This window comes from Cervus elaphus, chromosome 4, assembly GCF_910594005.1.
Source record: "Cervus elaphus chromosome 4, mCerEla1.1, whole genome shotgun sequence".
In the NCBI taxonomy this organism is placed as follows: domain Eukaryota; kingdom Metazoa; phylum Chordata; class Mammalia; order Artiodactyla; family Cervidae; genus Cervus; species Cervus elaphus.
The window spans coordinates 40991604-41015250 of record NC_057818.1 but is presented as its reverse complement, the minus strand read 5'-3'; the positions used below and the strand labels follow the sequence as shown (position 1 = coordinate 41015250).

Below are 23647 nucleotides of genomic sequence, written 5' to 3'. Positions count from 1 at the left end.
GTGGTTTCCAAAGGGTTCCCTGCTAGGCTGCAGGCTGCAAGCAAAACCAGAGGACTTAAACTTTTTAAAACAGAGGGATGGTTTTCTCAATTTAAAGAAAGTAACAAAAACAAAAACTCACCAATTCAACAAGTAATTTAAAAGAACATGTAGAAATTATCATATTAAAATTAGGATAAATTGCAGTATAATCACTCTCCAGGTAATAAAAGTGACTGTTCATGGAATTGGTTTCAGTTTACTCCTTAGCTCCCCTAAAGCAACAAACATAATTAATAAAAATCATCTCATTTAGTCTTAAAAATATCAAGGAATTTCACATATTTTAATTCATCATAAAAATATTCCTGCAGTAAGTGTCACATCAATATTTTCTTCTTAGAAAAGAGAAAGCAGAAGAAAAATGGAAAAAACTACACATTTAAGAGAAATTAGATCCACTTTATTAAGGAGAGGTAACAATGACCTTAACTGAGGTCTTCTGACCAGTATTCTTTCAAGCAAGTCTTTTCATTTTCTAATGTTCAAGTGTTTTTTAAAAACTTTCCTCTCAAATCCCTTTTTATAAATAAACATAAAATGTCTTTATTTGTTTAAGTCAAAAGTCATCTTTCTGGATACACTTTTATATGAATAAAATGGTAGGAAATTTCAGGAACAGGCCTATATACCAGAAAGAACATGGCTTTGAAGTCAGACCAGAGCATCAATCCCAGCTCCACCATTTAACAAATTAATCCTAGACTTCAATGGTATCTTCAATGGTACAAACCACTGTATCTTTATACTAGGTACAACCTAGTCTCTTCAATAGTACAAAATTGAAATAATACCTATCTCATAGATTCAAAGAGGACTAAATATAAATGGTTTAACACCTTGCTCAGCACTGAACACCTAAATATACTGAGCCTTCAATGACCATGTTCCCATGAAGTATCAAAAACACCAATTCTAAAATTTGAAAGAAAGACTGTATTACCCACTGAGATAATTCCACTGTGTAAAATTCATTCCATTTGATACAAATAGCACAACTTACTTAAAGACAGTATAACTAAACCTAACAACTCAGGAAGCTTTTAGAAACAGGATTGCTGTGAGCAATAAATGGGACAGTTTTGAAGAACTGAAGTGACACAATGCCTGCACACTGTGAACTCATTAAATCTATTATTTATAAATACTAGCAGTTTTACATAAGTAATTTGGCAAATGCTTAGATGATTAATGTTAGTTGCTAAGTTGTGTCCAACTCTTTGCAACTGCATGGACTATATAGCCCACCAGGCTGCTCTGTCCATGGGATTTCCCAAGCAAGAATACTCAAGTGGGTGGCCACTTCCTTCTCCAGGGGATCTCCCCCATCCAGGGATCAAATCCAGGTCTCCTGCACTGCAGGCAGATTCTTTACCATCTGAGCCACCAAGGAAGCCCTAAATGTTCCTACAATTGTTAAAAAGCTAATACTGAAGTTGGCATTCAATATGTACTATTTTAGTAAACACACCTGAAAAGGGGGGCAGATTTCTAACAAAACATCTCTTTTATATATTAAAAGAACAGAAGATTGTCAATCAAAGACACTATTAAGAGGTCAATGTCAGTATTCTAAAGTATATTCAGTTTTAAACTAAATCAATAATTATCTCTAGAAGAAAAAAACTGTGGCCATATTGGAGAACAGTTTAAGATCAGAGTTGTTACTTCTAAATTTTGAATTGTTTTCTAAAAATACAAAAAGAAAGGAGAAGATAATTTTAAAAACAGCTCATGCAGAAATCCTTTTTGAAGGGAGGCAAGTAAAGTCCAACAGTGCCACTGGAAGAGATTACGGCTTGAGGAACTCTCTCCCTGAAATTCCCAGTAGAGGAAATATTCAGGATCAAGTGCCTAGTCAAACAGTTATCTCCAAATAGTCCCTCCTCTAATACTTCAGGCTTAAAAAAAAATCCCATAAAAGATCACAAAGCCTATACAGCAGAAAACACAAAATGACTCTAAGAGGTAATGTGTTAGGGAAGGTATCTTTGTACCAAAATCTGAATAAACTTTTTTCTCTTTTACTACTCAGAAATATATAACTAAATTTTTGGAGACTGTAAAATATGTAGTCAAAGAAGCCAACTGCTTAACTTTTTTTCAGATGAAAATAAAATCCAGATGTAGTTAGGATAAATCTCTCAAGCCTACTTATTTATTCTGTTACTAGATAAGACTTCCTTGTTTGGTTTCACCATATCTGATCCTTACAGATTAGGTTCAACCTTCAATTCTTAAAAGAATTACCCAATAAATAAGATTTAATTTGCATCAAACATCTTCATACATGTTACTTAGAGAAAATAAGAACTAAAGCACTGTTATATGGCATAGAAGAAACTTTTATAATCTTCTTTTAAATCTTGCTAATCAGCCTTCTGAGACACAACTAAGGTTTTTATTAAAAAGCAGCAGCAAAAAAGGACATAACTACAAACTAGTCTTAACCTTAAGGATGAAGATCAGGATAGATCTCATGAGAAATATCTTGCTTTCATAAGACTGTAAAAAGTATGAGAGCACAAGTTAAATTAACATGTACATTCAAGTATTTACAGGTGAAGTATGCAGATGTCCACAATTTACTTTGAAACGCATCATAAAAAATGGACTAAGGGTTGAGATATGGATAGCTATGTGATCAAGGTTCATCTATATAATTCTTTCAATTTTTCTGTATGTTTGAAGATTTCCATAATAGAATATTAAAAAGGAGATGGGAGAAATATGAAGGGAACTCTTTAACCCTCTCCTTAAATGCATGATAAAAAAGAAAACCTTTGTAAAGCAAAAGAAAAAAGTTCTACATCCCATGTTTGAGGCAAGTGAGTAAAGACTCCAATTTCTAGCTTTCAATAGTAAAAACAGAAAATAAAACAATTCACTGAAACAAAATTTGTTCATTTTTCTCTTTAAAGTATGAAGTTGTAATAGGCAGAAAGTATTGACATTAAGCCCATTTAAAAAGAAAAAAACCTCCTATCATTCTCTTTACCTACTATCCTAAACAAAAAAGGAGAAAACACCAAGAGAGGCTTAAAGGGGAAAACAGGAAAGGGCTTTTACATTAATGCTAGTATCTAGGTTGATCTGGGGTAGAATTAATTCTTTTCTTGTTTGTTAATTTAAGAAATTATAAAACCCAAAGATTTTGGAATATATATACAATTTTCTTTAGAATGATTCTTAGTCCATCATACCCACTCTGGAATGTCCTATTAAGCATCCAAGAAACCTTTGTTTCAATTCAATTCACCATTTATTGAGCGCCTGCTCTGCAACCAAGCCTTATGCCATATGCTGCAGGGATCATCACTCAAATATAGCATGTCTTTTTTCCTTTTTTTTTTTTGCAATGCTTCTCTGTCTTGATGGATGCCTGGGTTTTTAACCTCAAAAATTAAGAAAACAGAGGAATGCTGAATTCAGGCATGGTAAAGAGAGAAATTTTCTCATTTCTAAAGAATAGGATGACTGATTTTTTTAAAGTATCCTCTTAAACAGCATAAACAAATTATCAAGGTTATGCTAAGCAATAAAAACATTCTTGAAAGAAGGGTCTACATTGTTGTGCCTTCTGTAATTGATGGGAAGTACACTTTTAACCATTTAAAAGTATCTGTACTAAATCAATAGCATTATTTTAAAATGGTCATGGTAAAACAAATTACTAGTAAGATAAATGACATCTACTACAAAATTAAGGCAATATGGTCACATATTCCTTTATCTCAACTCATACCTAGAAGACATATCAGAAGATGCTGATGAAATAATCCAGGTTCTTTATATTTTATGAGTCCATGAGAAAACTTTATTTTTAGAATAGATGAACATAAATATAAAAACTTAATAATTTTTCAGAAGTTTAATGAAACAAAGTTATCTAAGAAGAGACAGATGCATCTAACATTCTACTGCTGCTACTGCTTAGTCACTCAGTCGTGTCTGACTCTTGCAACCCCATGGACTGCGGCCCGCCAGGCTCCTCTGTCCATGAGGATTCTCCAGGCAAGAATCCTGGAGTGGATTGCCATGCCCTCCTCCAGGGGATCGTCCCAACCCAGAGTTCGAACCCAGGTCTCCTGCACTGCAGGCCGATTCTTTACCATCTGAGCCACCAGGGAAGTCTTAACCTTCTACTAGATTTCTTCAATTTAAGTTTTCAGCAATGAGACAAGAGAGTACAATGAACATACACAGCAAAGGTGGGACAGGGGAATTTGTTTGTGCCCCATACCAATAACCCAGAGAAGGCAATGGCAACCCACTCCAGGACTCTTGCCTGGAAAATCCCATGGACAGAGGAGCCTGGTGGGCTGCAGTCCATGGGGTCCTGAAGAGTTGGACACAACTAGCAACTTCACTTTCACTTTTCACTTTCATGCATTGGAGAAGGAAATGGCAACCCACTCCAGGGTTCTTGCCTGGAGAATCCCAGGGACGGCAGAGCCTGGTGGGCTGCCACCTATGGGGTCGCACAGAGTTGGACACAACTGAAGCGACTTAGCAGCAGCAGCAGCATACCAATAACCATGCACATGTAACTTGAGATTTATCAGTTACCACAGGTGCCTGTTTCTTTATCAACCTTCTTTTGCTCTATGAATAAAATGAGATGTGAATTCAACATAAGAAAGTTTAGAAGTTACAAAAACACATTACTCTATGTGTATATGAAAGAAATGCCCTCAAAGTGCCCAACTGCTTTAGGTGATGAGTTTACAGGTAATTTTTATTTTATTTTCTAAATTTTCTACAACTGATACATATTTCTATAACAAATCGAAAGAAGGAACTTTTAAGAAAAGATGACTTTAGATATGTTAAGTTTATAACTGACTTAAGCTTTGAATATTTGCATCAGTTTCTACTTAGTCTAACATAATTTGTAAGTTTTGTCATTTCAACTTGTTTTCTATATTTTATTTCTAAATTACATTTTAGAAAAAAGTAAACTGTTGTGTGCTGTTTTCTTAGAACAGTGACTCATAACTCTTTATGGCTACTGACACCTATGAAAAACTGATAAAACCTCGAGATCCTTTCCTCATAAAAAGGCCCTATATTTTGCATAAATTTCAATAGAAGCCCACTCGTAAATCCCTTGAGGTTACTATTTCTTTCAAGAGGTCTTATATGAGTAAAAAAAACAGCAGTCCTGGCCAGGTATTTGTACCCAGCAAATACTTAAATTTCTCAAAATTATTTTTAACTAGTTCCATTTAAATTTTTTTTAAAAAATGGGAAAACTGTCACCAATTTGGTCAAGAGTTCAAAATAGTAAAAACATTAAATTGTACACAAGTCCAATTTTTTTTACAACTTACATTTCCCTTAATCGTACACTGATACCAACACCTCCTTTGGTCTTCAGTGCATTAGAATTTAGACTTTTGTATCTCAAAAACAAAGGCTTCCCAGGTGGCACTAGTGGTAAAGAATCTGCCTGCCAACGCAGGAGAAGCAAGAGACACGGGTTTGATCCCTGGGTCAGGAAGATCCCCTGGAGTAGGAAATGGAAACCCACTCCAGTATTCTTGCCTGGAAAATCCCATGGACAGAGGAGCCTAGTGGGCTACAGTCCATGGGGCCACAAACAGTCAGACACAACTGAGCAACTAAGTACACATATTTCAAAAGAGCATGAACTCATGAGTGATCCACCTCTCAGTCAAGCAGTACTGATGCAATATTTAACCTTCATCCTCACACAGTGCTCTGTGCTTGAAAGTTTTATTGTATGCTGCTCTCATTGTATAAAAAAATAAGCAAAAATGAATGGAAAATGAAAAAACTCAGAATGCAAAGAAGTGTAGTTTTCAAACCTAATACGGTTAACACAAAGATGAAAAATCATGAGGTAGCCAAATCAAATTGAAATGTAGCCTCAATCAGATATAACAAAGTACTCACTGGACTTAAGCTGATTCTGAAAAACTGTGAACCAAATAAAGTATATGGACACTGGAAATACATCATCAAAGACTATGTTCTAAATGATGAGATGTCACTAGGGATTCTTTTTATAATACTTTATAATACTCTCTGGGAGAAAAAAAATTCCCCTATAACATATAATTTTGCCTTTTATTTTCAGAAATGCTTTAGGTATCAAACTAGTGTGGTTTTTCAAAAAAAAGACATAAAGGCTAGGCAGGGGACTCCTAGAAGTAACAAATTGCAATTACAGTTTACAAATCATTAACTCTTTTAAAAGAAAAAAGCCTTACCCATTTACAACTTGACGTTAGTGACATAAACACACATATAGAATTAAAAAGCTGAAAGAAACAAAGCAAAATGTTCTAAAGAGAGGGAGAGAATTAGCTTCTCCTCAGAATTATGAGAAAATGTACCTTTAATTCTTTTCTCATCTCAACCTTTTTATAAATGTTTTCATTTTCTATGCAGAATAAAAAATTTAATACAGATTTTGTTTCTTAAAAAATCATTCTTAAAACATTCAACTTGAATATTTTTTGGGGGGGAATTGATCTTAATTTGCTTTGAAATATCACACACAAGAATTTCAAAACTTACTTATTAACATCCCAACACATGACATCAGAAAAAAAAAAAGTATTTTTTTGGTCCAGTTTCCCTTGAAAAATAACAAATGTCACGTCTGCTTTACAATCTCCCTCTCAAAGTTCAAAAGCTTCAGAATTTTTATGTCCAAATTTATTTTCCAAAATTAAACATCTGAGCAATATAAAGGAGCTTATCTAATGTTTTCATTTAAGTCTGCTTCAGGTAATTTCATAGATACCTTTACTTAATACTTAAAACTCTCTTAAGATAATCTGCAGTAAACAAGACTTTTTTTTAGCAATTCACATGCATATAACTTATGATTACAATGCCTAACATATAGATGATTTCTATGTGCTAGGCATCACAAACCATATTTCATTTAATTCTCACAGATCAACACAGGTAATGAGACTTCTTTTTTCTGTGGAATGTGTTCAACAGAAGTCACCTATAGTGCACTAAAAATGACCATAAATTTGTTGTCAACCCACTCACCAACAAATGGAGTCCATTTCCCCACCCTCTGAATTTGGTCTAGTTTTATGAGTTCCTTTGACCAACAAAATGTGACCTGGCAGCTTCCATTCTTGCTGCTCGTGTAGCACCATATAAAGTAAGCCAGATAAAAAGAGCACACGGAAAGTGAGGCCCAGCTAAGCGTCACACACTAGCCACCAGACTTGGGGGTGAGGCCATTTTGGGGCTGCAACCACACGAGTGAGTCCAAACAAAATCAGCAGAAAACAATACAGGTAAGTTCAGTCCAATATGCACAACCAAAGAACATTATACAGGCAAATGGTTGTTGTCAGTACACTTTGGAGTAATTGTATTAAAGAATAAAAAAAAATGGATACAATAGCTTAGCAAGGATGTATTTTGAGTTGTAGAAATCATACTCTGTCCTGTGGTCATTATTTATTTTTAAAAAAATAATACCAAAAACTATTTGGTAAAAAAAAAATTAGACACTTGACACACCATGTAGTTCATAGGAACAAAATTAAGTAGTTAACCATTGATTAAAAACAATCTCAAAAGTATAGTATTACATAGTGTAATGAACAGTGTACAGTTTGACTGCACTTTAATCAGAGTGGGAGTATAATATATATAAACATATGTAAGAATATACACATACATATACATGCATGCATACATATATACAAACATACACCCCTTGGGCAAGTAATTTCTGCAAAGATTTGCAAGGAACCAGTAAAAATAAGCAGTTATTTACCAAGAAGAGAAGTGAGATTTTCAAGACAAGAGGGAAACTACATACCATTTATACCCTTTTGTACTTCTTAAAGTTTGAACCATATAAATATCAGTTCAGTTCAGTCACTCAGTCATTCAACTCTTTGTAACCCCATGGACTGCAGCACGCGAAGCTTCCCCGTCCATCACAAACTCCTGGAGCTTGCTCAAACTCATGTTCATCGAGTCAGTGATGCCATCCAACCATCTCATCCGCTGTCATCCCCTTCTCCTCCTGCCTTCCATCATTCCCAGCATCAGGGTCTTTTCCAATGAGTCAGGTCTTTGCATCAGGTGGCCAAAGTACTGGAGATTCAGCTTCAGCATCAGTCCTTCCAATGAATATTCAGTACTGGTTTCCTTTAGGTTGACTGGTTGGATCTCCTTGCAGTCCAAACGACTCTCAAGAGTCTTCTCCAACACCACAATTCAAAAGCATCAGTTGTTCAGTGCTCAGCTTTCTTCACAGTCCAACTCTCACACCCATACATGACTACTGGAAAAATCGTAGCCTTGACTAGACAAACCTTAGTTGGAAAAGTAATGTCTCTGCTTTTTAATATGCTGTCTAGGTTTGTCATAGCTCTTCTTCAAAGGCACAAGCATGTTTTAATTTCATGGCTGCAGTCAACATCTGTAGTGATTTTGGAGCCCAAGAAAATAAAGTCTCTCACTGTTTCCATTGTTTCCCCATCTATTTGCCATGAAGTGATAGGACTGGATGCCATGATCTTCATTTTTTGAATGTTGACTTTTAAGCCAACTTTTTCACTTTCCTCTTTCATCAAGAGGCTCTTTAGTTCCTCTTTGCTTTCTGCCATAATGGTGGTGTTATTTGCATATCTGAGGCTATTGATATTTATTCCAGCAATCTTGATTTCAGTTTGTGCTTCATCCAGCGTGGCATTTCACGTGATGTACTCTACATATAAGTTAAATAAGCAGGGTGACAATATACAGTCTTGACATACTCCTTTGTAAATTTGGAACCAGTCGGTTGTTCTCTATCTGTTGCTTCTTGACCTGCATACAGATTTCTCAGAAGGCAGGTCAGGTGGTCTGGTATTCCCATCTCTTTAAGAATTTTCCACAGTTTGTTGTGATGCACACAGTCAAAAGCTTTAGTGCAGTCAATGAAGCAGAAATTTTTCTGGAACTCTCTTGCTTTTTCGATGATTCTACAGATGTTGGCAATTTGATCTCTGGTTCCTCTGACTTTTCTAAATCCAGCTTGAACATCTGGAAGTTGTTCACATACTGTTGAAGCCTAGCTTGGAGAATTTTGAGCATTACTTTGCTAGCATGTGAGATGAGTGCAATTGTGCGGTAGTTTGAGCATTCTTTGGGATTGCCTTTCTTAGGGGTTTTAATGAAAACTGACCTCTTCCAGTCCTGTGGCCACTGCTGAGGTTTCCAAATTTGCTGGCATATTGAGTGCAGCACTTTCACAGCGTCATCTTTTAGGATTTGAAATAGCTCAACTGGAATTCCATCAATTCCACTAGCTTTGTTCCTAACGATGCTTCCTAAGGCCCACTTGACTTCGCATTCCAGGATGTCTGGCTCTAGGTGAGTGATCCCACCACTGTGGTTATCTGGGTCATTAAAATCTCTTTTGTATAGTTCTTCTCTGTGTATTCTTGCCACCTCTTCTTAATATCTTCTGCTTCTGTTAGGTCCATACCGTTTCTGTCCTTTATTGTGCCCATCTGTGCATGAAGTGTTCCCTTGGTATCTCTAATTTTCTTGAAGAGATCTCTATAGTCTTTCCCATTCTAATGTTTTCCTCTATTTCTTTGCATTGATCACTGAGGAAGGCTTTCTTATCTCTCCTTGCTATTCTTTGGAACTTTGCATTCAGATGGGTATCTCTTTCCTTTTCTCCTTTGCCTTTCACTGCTCTTCTTTTCTCAGTTATTTGTAAGGGCTCCTCAGACAACCATTTTGTCTTTTTCATTTCTTTTTCTTGGGGATGTTCTTGATCACCACCTCCTGGGCAATGTTAGGAACCTCAGCCCATAGTTCTTCAGGCGCTGTTGTCTATCAAATCTAATCTCTTAAATCTATTTGTCACTTCCACTATATAATTGTAAGGGATATGATTTAGGTCATATCTGAATGGTCTAGTGGTTTCCCCCACTTTCTTCAATTTAAGTCTGAATTTGGCAATAAGGAGTTCATGATCTGAGCCTCAGTCTTGTTTTTGCTAACTGTAGAGAGCTTCTCCATCTTGCTTTGAAAAGAATATAATCAATGTGTTTCAGTATTGACTACCTGGTGATGTCCAGGTGTAGAGTCGTGATTTCAAATATTTTAACTTACAATTTAAAAAGTTAATATGGAATCTTTATGTCTCTAAGATGTATACTAAAATATGTCCACATGGAATGATATGCTTCAGATTCATGCCAAAAGAGTTGAGAGGTGGGGGAAGAGGGTAGGATACACTATTTTAAAAGGAAACAAACAGTTCAGATGAAGCCATGAGTTGATAATCATTGAAGCAGAGTGGTGGATACATGTGGGTTCAGTACACAACTACGTCACCCTTTGAAACTCTTCATAATGAAAGTTTTTTTGAACACAATAAAAGCTTAACAATACCACTCAGTAAACCATCTCTCCATCACGATAAAAGAAGATAATGGTGTTAACACAAAATATTCAAGAATATTTACAAAGCTTCGGAGTGTTTTTGGTTTTTCCTTCTTTCTTCATCTAACAATGAGTTTAAAACTTTTCAAAAAAGATTTCAGAGTTACTGTACTTATTAAGGGCCAGTCTGGATAGACTATAGATATTATCTCACACTTGATCATCAAGTTAATCACTTTACAAGAAGAAAACTTAAGAATCTTCGTAATTCACCCAAGGTGACAATGTTAGAAAATGACAGAATTCCAACATAGGTCTGTGCCTCCAAACCCCTCCATGCTCTTTAGGAAAGAATTAAAAGGATAAAAAATCACAAATAATCTACAGAGTTATCAGCCCCAAATTGATCAAACACTAGGAAGTACACTGACATTTTAATGAGAAAATAGTGTATGGATTTTACAATGCCTTATTTCCTGAAAGAATTACATGGAAAAAAAGACTACCTAAAAATTTTCTTAAATCTTCACTAAACTGAAAACCACTAGTAGCTCTAAAAATGTTACACAAATTCTCAACTATTAGGCTCAAACATTTCCTGTTTATCTGTTATTATTTAAACGAATACTATAAATGTCTAAGTAAACCAAAGTTCTGGGATCTGAATCAATTTTCTCGAAGAGATTTCTGGGGGCAGATGTCATTGCTCTGGACCATTTTTACTCCTTCTTTTCTATAAATATTTTTATTTTGTGCCCTACATTTAAAATAAATAGGATTATCTTTGAATGGTAATATTCTAATTCATTACTCTTCCCTTTAAGAATTTTTTAAAACTGTACAAACAAACATAAACATCACTAGCCTAAGACAACACTTAAAAAAATCACATATTTTGCTCCTCCTTATTATATTGGTATGTACTCATAAAGAAGGGGAACTTAGTTACATGAATTGTATTTTAAACTATAATAACACCAAAGGTTAGTGAAAAGCAACATGCTTTTAAAAGCAGTGCATGAGACACCCTTAAAAATAATTCGTCTCTGTTTTGCTTCCTATCTCTAACCAACTAGCACAAAATTATTGTGATTTCCCTGTTTAGTGTCCAACTATGAATTTCTCCAGGGGTCCCTAACCTCTGAGATCTACTGCTTGATGAATTGTGGTGGAACTAATGTAATAATAATAAAGTATACAACACATGTCATGCACTTGAATCATCCCAAAACGACTCCTCCTACCCCTGCTGCTGCTGCTGCTGCTGCTGCTAAGTCACTTCAGTCGTGTCTGACTCTGTGCAACCCCATAGACAGAAGTCCACCAGGCTCCCCCATCCCTCCTACCCCTAGTACATGGAAGAACTGTCTCCCACGAAACGGATCCCCAGGGCCAAGAAGGCTGGGGACTGCTGACTCTCTCCACAGCAGGGCCTTCCAACTCCAAAGAGCAGGATAATGCTGGCATGTGGCAGAAACTCAACCATTGTTTCTGGAATTAAGATAATAAAAACATCACAAGAATTCCACAGCACTCCCCAATAGCAATTTCCTGGCTTTCAGAGGAATGGAGACACTAGGTTTCAGTTTTTTAATGTAATAAATTGGTGAATTCACTGGCCATTTGGATTCCAGCAATATCAGATCCTCATTAAAAACAAACATAAAAGTCTGTTTCCTGAGCCATATTAAAAATAATTCAGAGAAAAATGCAAATTAACTGGAAAAATTATTTTAATTGTTTAACATGTAGATAAGGTACTATATTACTTTAAGATATGTGGAGGCAAATATGCTAAGCTTTGTAGTTTGGAGCTACAGAAAATCTGGAAACTGAGACCGAGATTCATATGCATCTGCTCTGATGTAAATGACACATTTCTGTCTATCAATGTGTACCAGGCTTGGGTAATGCTATACAGTACTTCTAAAAATGCTGTACATAACTATATGGTACGTGTAAAAACGTTATACATAAAATAATCATATATTTGGTCTTTATTCAAACACTTATTAAGTGCCTATACAGTGCAAAACACAGTAGGAGGTGCTGTAGATAAAAGGAAGAAACATGTCCCTTAGCCTTAAAGAACTCTCAGTCTAGAAGGGAAAGAATCTTAAAAAACACAAACCAGAAGCAAGGTGTCATTCACACACTGTGTAAATTAGTATCTGTTCTGAGTGAATCAACCTTTTACTAAGGTCCTGAATTCTTCACCAAAACCAATATAAGTCCACACTGTAAAACTTCACCTGGGAATTATCTGTAAAATGGATCACTTTTGCCAAATTAGCAGGTGAAAAATATTAATTCTTTGACCAAGTACTTGCATTTCAAGTTTCAACCTGGACTGAATGTAAAATGAAAAGTAAATGGTCCATTATGGAAATACTGACAGACTTAAACCACCAGTGGATGCAGCTACAACTCTCCATTTATTGAAAATTAATGAAGTCTCTGAATTTTTATTTATAAAATGGATATTATTTAGTTTTAGATTATTTCTGCAAGTCAAAAGTCAGAATTTAATAAGATGATGTGTACAGATGGCACCAATTTTTACCCTTATCCACTGCTTGCAGCCTATGTGCATTTAAACCAAAAAACATTTGATATACAATAACTATAAATTATTTCCTTGAAGATCTCTCAGGCATGAAGAAAAAGCCTCTTAAAATAAATTTAAAATATTATATGCTTGATGGTGTATAACCAAAGGTTTAATCTCACCACTAAAGGGGCAGTTATCATGATTTTGCAATAACCCTGCAGACAATAATCAAGACAGCTCCTGTTGTTCTCTCAGTAAAATCTTCGTAAACACAGCATGGATATATTGTAATTTGATATCCATAAGATCAACAGCTATACCTCATGACAACTCATAAGATTTTATTCACCATTTAACGGAGCATCTTCCTCAGAAGACACAAGAAATGTGTTATTTACCAAGCACTGTCCTATTAACTATAGATTAGCACATTAAAATAGATATGCTTTCTTTCTCGCTATATTCTAAAAAGTGTGGTCTCTAAAGCAAGCTCTGAGATGCAGCCAATTAATTAGATTTTTCAAACTTTGGGAAAATGTATCTGTACATATTTCCATCACTATTTTAAAACAATTGATTCTAATTATTCTTCTACTAAATATACAAAAAAACAGTCTCAAAGTTGATTAGTCAGGTTAAAAAATGCATCAGTCTCAACTTCATAACAATAGTAATATTATTCTAACTTTAAAAAAAGAAACGAAGGAAGGGAAAAAGAAAGCAATTAAAATATTAAACACAAATGGTGATGCAACTTCAGGAAATCAGAGAACACAGAATTCAATAAACAATTAAAGAAAATATAAATTAGTACCAAAAGGATTCAAAATGGAGATTACTAGAAGAATTCAATTACAGGATGCAAAATCTGTACTTTTTAAAAAATACAAATAAGTGACTCCATTAGTATTTCAGAAAGGTAATAAAACGATCTTTCACTCACCAATGCTGGATTTTCTCTTGGCAGTTAGTGACCACCTGTCATGAAAACAGATAACTACTCATGAAAAAACAGGGCAATGCACAAAGCTACAAAATCATTGTATCAGAAAACTACAGTAGTGGCTTTACAGATTTAAAAGCATCTCAATATACATTTTTATTTGTCAAATGTACAGAGATGTGAATGTTAGTTTTTAAGCAGCACACTTTATCATACCTCTCTAATGCAGGCTGATAACTGCAGAACAAATTACAGCTTTCCGATTCATACTTAGGTACAAAACCCACTTCATAACTATTAGGTGACATATGATATAAGATAACTAGTATTTTGTACAATCTGCAGGCCTGTTTTCAATGTTACATATTTTGCAGAATACACAAATGTTATAAATAACAAAAAACCAATGTAACATCCACATTTCATCAGTTTAAAAAAAATGACAGTAGTGAAAGTATTTTATTTTGTCAGTATATCTTCAAATGTTTTCACCTGTAATTTCTATTCTGATGCATTAAAAATGAGTACAGTGATATTTTTCTACTACATCTCAAGAAGAAATACTTGGGATAAAGAGCTGCTCTGAACAGCCCATTTTGCTCCCCTGGTGAATTATGATAAAATTTTAAGCACTTCATAGTCAGTTTAAGCTATGCTTATAATACTAAAACAATGAAATTAAACATAAAACGTACTTGTTTTCCTTAGAGATATTTCAATAGATCCTTAAAATGCTCAAAAAATTAAGAACAGTAACCAGTAAGGGGAGAAAAAAGAACATGTGAATAGCAACTCTTTAAAAAAAGAAAAAAAAAACCCTTTTCAAAGATTACTAATTATGTTTTTAAACTGCCCATTGATAACAAAATTTTAAACAATGATTTCAAATACTGTAGCACCATTTTAGAGGAAGAGAAGCTAAGGGATGAAATTACTATGCTTAATATAATGCCACCTGAAAAAGACAGCAGTGTTACAGTTTGAAACACTGTTCTCACTCACTGTTCTAAATACCGATATTGTATCTTATATAAGCACCATGTTTCATCTAAAAATCACGTCTTTTTTTTTTTTTTTGCCCTGTCACTAAATTCCTCTATTATGACATTTAATTCCTGAAGTAAATATCTTCCTTAGGACATTTTAAATACTAAGGCAGCAATCCTGTACCAAAATACATGTTGTAATCAGATATCCAACCATACTACACATTAACTCAGCATAAAAAGTCGGTTTTAGAATAAAGCTCTCTCAATAAGTATCAATCACATAGCAACACTTAATAACAGTGATAACATATAATAGAGTACTGACTTTACATCTGGAAGAACCAGACTAAAGCTACATCAATCCATTTCACTGTTTCTGATTCGACAGTAATTATAAAATAGACAAACAGAATTAAATGTAAATTGAAAAAGAAAAAATCTTCATGAAATCCTTTTTATAAAGTTCTTATTTAACAACCCCATTAAAAGAAGAGACCCAAAAACAGTCAGGATGCTCTCCAGTCCCAGTGCATGTGTTCCCAAGCATGACGTGAGCCAAAAGCACAAAAAGAAAAGCCCTGCGAACCAGCAGAGCGGACTGCTCATTAACCTCTACAGGGTAAGCCTTTCGTGGCTGCGTATTAGCTAGTTACATATTCATAATCATTTACATTATTTAAAGGACCTTCGATGAAATTTTCTATGCAATATCCATTAGTGACAGTGTTAAAGGTTACAGAAGATAAGTCTACTTAATGTTTCCAGGAAGCCTTTTTAATTAGTAAATATGTAAATTTGCCACATATGCTTTTTATGTTTAAAAAACAAGTTCCTGGTAGAATGGCATGTATTCTTGCCATCACCCTTTATGATCTTAACTCTCCATTTTGCTGTAGCTAATTTTCCCCATCCCTTTTCTTTCCCGAAATAAGTTTCCCCCAAGAACACATATTAAAGGATAAAATAACAAAAATCCACTTCACAATTAACAAGAGAAATTTTCACTGCCAAAATATTTTCTTCGTTAAAAGTATTTACTGGTTACATACAGGGGTTAGAACAAGAGTCTTCAGTTAGACATTATCCAAATGTAGGCTAGTTTTGGAAACTTAAAAAATACAGGAAAACATGAAAGAGACAAGCATGAACACATACTATAGCCTTCTGATGATATGTCTACAGTTAAATCTTTGTTTACATTATTTATAGCCCACCTAATTTCAACAAACATTTGAACCCAAGCGGCTATATTTATACTGATGTTTTTCTAGTTTTCTCCTTTTATTCAAAAAGAAAATATTAGTAAATTTTTACGACTTAGTTGCCAAGGAAATCTGTGGAAAGGAGAAAATCTTATGATTCATCTGGGGTTTTACAGTCTCTTTTTTCTGTTAAAAGTAATGGCAACTAACCTTATTCCTTCTGAAATGGACTAATTATTAAATAAACTGACTATAAGATAGTGAGACTGGTTCTAAAATCAACTTTTGAAAAACACAGTGAAACAACAAAAAACATTTCATCACTATACCACTTTTTAAGACACATTCAATCTACCATTAGAGTGTTTACCAATAGCCCAATTGTTAAAAAAATATATATCTTTTGGAATGCTTTCTTTATAACTCAAAATTGCCCTTTTCCTAAGAAGTCCCTTGGACTGCAAGGAGATCCAACCAGTCAATCCTAAAGGAAATCAGTCCTGAATATTCACTGGAAGGACAGATGCTGAAGCTACCATACTTAGGCCACCTGATGTGAAGAACTGACTTCTTGGAAAAGACCCTGATGCTGGGAAAGACTGAAGCCAGGAGGAAACAGGGACGACAGAGGATGAGATGGTTGGATGGCATCACCGACTCAATGGACATGAGTTTGCGCAAGCTTCGGGAACTGGTGATGGACAGGGAAGCCTGGCGTACTGCAGTAGCAAACAGTCAGACACGACTAAGTCTGAACTAAGACACGACTGAGCTGAACTAAGAAGTAATCATAACACTGGTAAATGCCAAGACTTTATATGATGAAACAGTTCAACAAGATGAGTCTTCACTTCTTAAAGAGAGGAAACTTATGTTCAGAGATGGAGTAACTTCCTCGATACTACAAACTGCCCGAGAACTGGTAAGAGATAAAATCCGTTTTAACGCCAGGCCTATCTAATCTCAAAGTCCATACTCACTGTACTGGACTGTTCTCAACCATCATAAATCTTACTGGGTACAAGGAAAAGCAGCTGCTTTGCATCTGCAGTTTTCCTTAAAACACTGACTGACGCTGCTGCTTCTACACTTCCTCCACAAACCCACCCACACGCACTGACAAGACCTTGCCAATAATGCTAGGAAAAGCAAATAAATAAGCTTAACTGGACCAATTCACTAATGAAAATTTTTACTTCTTCCAACGCCTCATACAACTCCTGGCCCTCTCAAGTCAAGCAACTCAGTATGAATATAAACAACAAATTTCCCAAGCCCCACATACACATGTGGCGTGTGTGTGTGTGTGTGTATCTGTGTGTGTATGGATGTTTTGGGGGGATAGGGTGGTGGACCAAGCCTATTGTGTATTTTTAAGGCACTTACAACTAATCAAGTTAGATGTCCAAGATGACAATGATAGTCTACCCAACAGCCTATTTTTCTTTAGGTCAGTGTCCAGCTAACATATATACACATTCAATTATAAAATAATTGGCAAGTCTTAAAATCAGTAAACTATATAGAATACAGGAATATTTTCCTCTTTTTCCCTTCAGAAGCCACTTTTTAAAAATTATTATAAAGAAAGGAATGAATGACTTAACACGTATTAAGATCTCCATTACTTAGTTCCATTTGTGCTATTTGCTTTGGTTAACAGACCACAAGGGGGCATCAACCTATGAGTTTTCCATGTTAAGAACGGCACCACATTAAAACTAGACTAGAATAGAAAGGCTAAAGGGTAAGTTTGCATAAATCTTAAGTGATATTTCTCTCAAAAATGCTTCACTTTACTTCTAAAACTTCTCTCACTGCACTGCAATTTCATATTCTCCCTGTACAGGTTAATGCATAAAATAACAATCTGAGGATTATACTAATCAGTGCTTTCTACATTTACATGATTTGCTTCTCTTGCTAGACTGTGTCTTCAAAAAAGACCATACAATTTTGGGTTTTAAAGCCACTGAGTCAAAAAGGAAAAAAATTATCCATGGTGACTAAATCCAATAGATAGTGGACATGCACGATTATCTGGCAGCTACTTAAATGGCTGAGAATAATTTCTTAAAGGACATACTGTCAATTAATAGATGTATAGATGCCATTACCAAAGTATATAAGAAGTACACGTAAAGAAAATTGGTAAAATATTATAAGTCTTCTAAATAAGCCTCTCTGCAAAGAAGGTAAGAAATGACTACGGGTTCCTAACAAAGAAATAGCAATAAGCAGTAATAAACTATAATAAACTGTTTCTGTATAAAAACTTTAAACAAATTTATTTTTAAATATGCTAAAAAGTGAAAATAATAGAACTATCAAAAGTTAACACTAATTATAAGCTGCTGTTAAAACACTTAAATATTTTTTCCAAAATTCAGGAAACTCTAACTGTACTAGATAAAAGGTCAATGAGATACGGGCCAGGTCTCCTTTATTCACCAACGTGCTCATGTGCCATATAGTAAGTGTGCAACAAGTCCTTTTAAAGGAGTACAGATCTACAATTACTTAGCCAAAAATTTCAGGGAAAGATGTTTCTCAATTCAGAACTTTTCATAATTTAGTCAAGTTATATCTTGCAGTAGTAGAACACCACCCTGTATCAAATACAGTGACATTTTCAGGGAAACATGAATATTCAAAGTGGAATAAAATACCTCACTCAAATCAGTTTCATCAACAAATGAATATGGCAGAAACTTAGGAATAACTTTGTTTTCAGTTTTTAAGACTTCTGAATTGCAGATATGAAATGGTGACCTGTACTTCTCAATGTGAAATACTGCCTGAATTGCAGCTTGCCTGTCTATTGTTTATTATTAGAGATATCAATCATTTCTTCTCCATTCCCACACGTTACTTTCTATAAAACCTCACCCTCCTCTCATTTGCAACAGGCAGAGGACCCCATTTCTCCATCTGGAGCCAGTGTAAATGGAGAGGATCCACACAAATTGAGCCAATCACATTTAGTTTGGACTCAAATAGAGACTGAGTGATTACAGATTCTGAACTGGAAAAGGTAACCACCTAGGGATTTGCACAAGCTAAATCTAACAAAGTTCCCCTACAAAGTAACGACATAAATGTACAAGAAAGTGAAACACACACTCACATACACAAAATAATCCTATCCCTGAATTCCCCTAACTTTTTATAGTACTTTCCAAACTTTCTTCCAAGCATTTCTGTGGTTTATAATTGATTAAGAAAACTTTGGGGAGGGGGGATTGGGATGGCGAATACATGTAAATCCATGGCTGATTCATGTCAATGTATGACAAAACCACTACAATATTGCAAAGTAATTAGCCTCCAACTAATAAAAATAAATGAAGAAAAAAAAAAAAAAGAGAGCACTTCGTAAATAAGCCAGTTACATAGATTAAAATGAGAACATGCCTGTTGAGAATCTCCAAGAAAACAAGTAATTCATTAAAGAACAGAAATAGTAGCTGTGCTTAGCCACTCAGTTGTGTCAACTCTTTGCAACACCATGGACTGTAGCCCACCATCCTCCATCCAAGGGAATTCCCCAGGCAAGAATACTGGAGTGGGTTGTCATTTCCTCCTCTAGGGGATCTTCCCAACCCAGGATCAAACTCAGGTCTCCCACATTGCAGGTGGATTCTTGACCATCTGAGCCACCAGGGAAGCAGAAATAATAGAATGATAGGGGAAAATATCTTGACAAGTAAAAAGGAAGTCAAATTGAAAGGCCCTTGCACCAATTAGAGAAGTACATTTTTATTTTAAAGAAACACTAATTAGCAGTGACTAGAGCAAAATTAATACTAAATCAGTAGCAAATAGCTATGTAACTAACCTCCAAGTTGGGACAAAAAGCTTATAACAAACCAGTAATTCCTCTGAAAACTAGCAAAGCCAGATGAACACAAAATCATCTCTTAGAAGGCACCTAAGAGTTGCCCAAGCAGTTGGAACAAGAGGGACTAAATTCAGGAGATAACTATGGAGAATTAAGTTAATGCTCTTTTCTTGGACAACTCAAAGCACAGTGAAGAGGCTGAGAATTATACTTTGTCCTGAGCAGAAGTTTAAAGCAGTCTGAGAAGGCTGTAGTAACAAAATCAGAGACACGAGAGATCTTAAGCACATGGCTGTCTTTTCCTCTCATGGCATGTATGAACTTCTGAAGTTGAAATGGACAAAAAACTGAAATGGACAAAAAACTGAAAGTCTGAAGAGCAGAGCTCGGGGAACTGATGAAACAAAACTTAAGAGTTCAGGAGCCTCTAAGGGAAGGAGTCTGGTGAACAAACTAGGCATCCAGAAGAAAGCCAAGAAAGAATCAAAGGCAGCCGATATTTTACAAAAAACAAAACGCAACCTGCACTCCATCCATTCAGTACCTGCCTGAATTGAGGTGTCCCAACTCCTACTTTATCAACCTAGTGAAGAAAGGGTGAAACTTTTCCAGAGGAAGATATACTCTTCAGGAGTAACCATAAATTTAAAGACTCTAAAATATTAATTAAATTAATATTTTATTTAATTGTATTTAATTGTAAATACTTCAGGAGTATTTACATTTCTAGCATTTAATTAAAAATAATTACATTACCAAGAAATAGGACCATATGAGCAAACCACAAAAAGAAGAAAAACAACACAAAATAGAACCAAATAAGCAATCTACATATTCAAGTTAACCAACTAAGACATTAAAATATAATTATTAACACGTTCAAGAAAACAGTGGAAAAGATTGAAGAAATACATGAAAAGATGGCATATTTCCCTAGACAATTAGTATCTATACAAGAAAAGAATCAAAAGGATAATATTTAACTGAAACATCTAAAATGAGTTCAATAAATGGTGTTAACAGGAGATTAACACAAAAGTCAGAATTTTGAACTGGATGACATGTCGATTAAAAAAATACCATAATAAAAGCCCAGAGATTAAAAAACAGAAAGTGGAAAATACAGAAAAGACCAATAAGGGACATATGAAACACTATAATTGAAGATCTACAGAGAGAACAGATCTGAAAAACAAACCTCTACAAGATTTTCTAAATATAAGAGGAAGGTATTAACCAACAGATTTAAGAAGCTCTAAGAATTTCAAGCAAGAGAAATTAAAAAAGAAAAATTGTATGAAGACACAATATAGTTCCACTGATGAAAATCACAGAAAAAGGGAAAATTTTACAATCAGCATGGGGGAGAAAGGGCAGGGAGGAGATACAGTACCTTCAAAGGGGCAGTAAGAAGAGTTAAAACTAGAGATAACTTCAATGAAAACAATGATAGAAACCGGAAAAATGGGATAAAAATCTTAAAAGTTTTAGTAAAAAAAAATAACTGAAAATTTGTAAATTATGTACAGAGCAAACAGATCCTCCAACATGAAGGAAAAGTAAAAACATTTTCCCACAAAAAATTCTGCTCCAGAGATTTTTACTGGAAGAAACACTACAGGTAATTATGTGCTGTGACAGAGGAGTGAGCTAAGGCTACAGCTGTAATCACCATGCAACATACAAATGTACACCTGAAGCTTACACAGCGGCGTATGTCAGTTCTGTCTCAGTAAAGACGTACTACAGGGCAAAAAGAACTACTACAAGAGGCTATCTGGAGCAACAGAAATTCAAAAAGAACTAAAAAGCAACTGTAATTCTGTAATTTTGTCAAGGTAAGGATAATCAGTATTGATCACAGAACAATTAAATACTGTACTGTGGTATTTAAAACACACAGAATTAAAATAAATGGAAGCAATAATGCAAGAAGTGAGATGAATAAATGAATATATGTTGCAATCTCACAGAATAATTTCTCCAGTAAAAAAAGCACAGTATAAATATATAATACATTTAGTGCCAACATCTACATCAAATAAGAGTACTAGGGTACCACAGCAAAAAAGAATGTATTTTGAACGAGTTACCAGAGGGGAGAAAATAGGGTATGTCTGATTAAATCAAAGGAAGGTGCACCAAAAAATAAAAAACAAAGAGGGAAAAAAGAACATAAAAGTGGATCAAATAGACAAACTTCACACCTACTGTGTGTGCTAAGTCACTTCAGTCTTTGTGACCCTATGGACTGCAGCCCGTCAGGCTCCTCTGTCCATGGGATTCTCCAAGGAATACAGGAGTGGGCTGCCATGCTCTCCTTTAGGGAATCTTCTCAAACCAGGGATCAAACCGTGTCTCTCACATCACCTGCACTGGCAGGCGGGCTCATTACCACTAGTGCCACCTGGGAAAACCCTTACACCCAGTAGAATTTTTTTAAAAATAAGATGTGTTGGCAAGGATGTAGAAAAACTGGAACACTTCAAGTCGTGTGTACTGTTGATGGGAATGTAAAACAGAACAGCCACTGGAAAGGAGTATGGTAGTTTCTCAAAAATGAAACACAGAATTACCATATAATCCAGCAATTCCACTTCTGGGTATTTACCCAAAGGAATTGAAAGCAAAGACACAAAACAGATATTTGTACACTTGTTCACAGCAGCCAAAAAGTGAAACTAACCCATGTCCACTGACGGATGAATAAATAACAACATGTACAATATACATACAATGGAATATTATTCAGCCTTTAAAAGGAAATTTTGACATGTTCTGTAATATGGATCAACCTTGAAGGCATGAGTCTAAGTGAAATAAGCCAGTACAAATGGACACACATTGTATGATTCCACTTATATGAGATACCAAAAGTAATTAAATTCATAGAGACAGATAATGGTAGTTAGCAGGGGATGGGGAAAGGGATAAGAGTGTTATTGTTTAATGGGCAGTATCAGTTTTGCAAGGCAAAAGAAGTCCTGGAGCTGGATGGTGGTGGTGATAGGACCACAATGTGAATGTATTTAATGCCACTGAAATGTACACTTAAAATGATTTAAATGACAAACTTTGTTATACATATTCTACAATAACTTTTAAAGTAAAATATAAAAAAATCAAGAACAAAAGTGATAAAAATGAAACTAAATACATCAATTACTGATGTAGTTACATCAGTAATTGATGTATTTAGTTTAGGATGACTAAACATCCTACACAAAAGAGAAAGATGCCCAGACTGAATTCTTAAAACCACGACTAAATGCTGTTATAAGAACATACTTAAACACTTTGTACACAGACTAAAATTAAAAGATGAAAAAATTTATCATGAAAAGAAACAAAAGTAAAATATACTAACGCAGCCGTATCTGTAGCCAATAAAGAATACCTGAAGGCAAGAAATATCACTAGAGATAAAATACATATGAATGATAAAAATGTCCCCTGATCAGGAAGCTATTAGGAGTCTTAAATTTGTATGCACCAAATAATATAACTTTAAAATGTATAAAGCAAAGGCTGAGAAAAGGATAAATCTATAACCACAGTGAAGATTCTCCTTATCTCTTCATAACTGATAGAACTAGAAAACCAACAAACAAAATTAACAAATATATCAAATAACTGTACACCACATTCAATCAACTTGAACTATGGGACTCAAAACTTCAAAATTCA

At 34.9% G+C, this 23647-nt stretch overlaps 1 protein-coding gene across 3 annotated transcripts in view; it reads right to left on the bottom strand.

Moving 5' to 3' along the window:
• URI1 (URI1 prefoldin like chaperone) overlaps window positions 1–23647 on the bottom strand; it is a 63190-nt gene that overhangs the window by 27942 nt on the left and 11601 nt on the right. For 2 of the 3 annotated variants that reach the window (XM_043899037.1, XM_043899038.1), the window contains exon 2: window positions 13929–13963. In XM_043899037.1, the coding sequence (XP_043754972.1) occupies window positions 13929–13963 (35 nt within the window). Of the gene's footprint in view, window positions 1–121; window positions 255–13928; window positions 13964–23647 lie in introns of all 3 variants that reach the window. The other variant, XM_043899039.1, reaches the window with a different exon arrangement.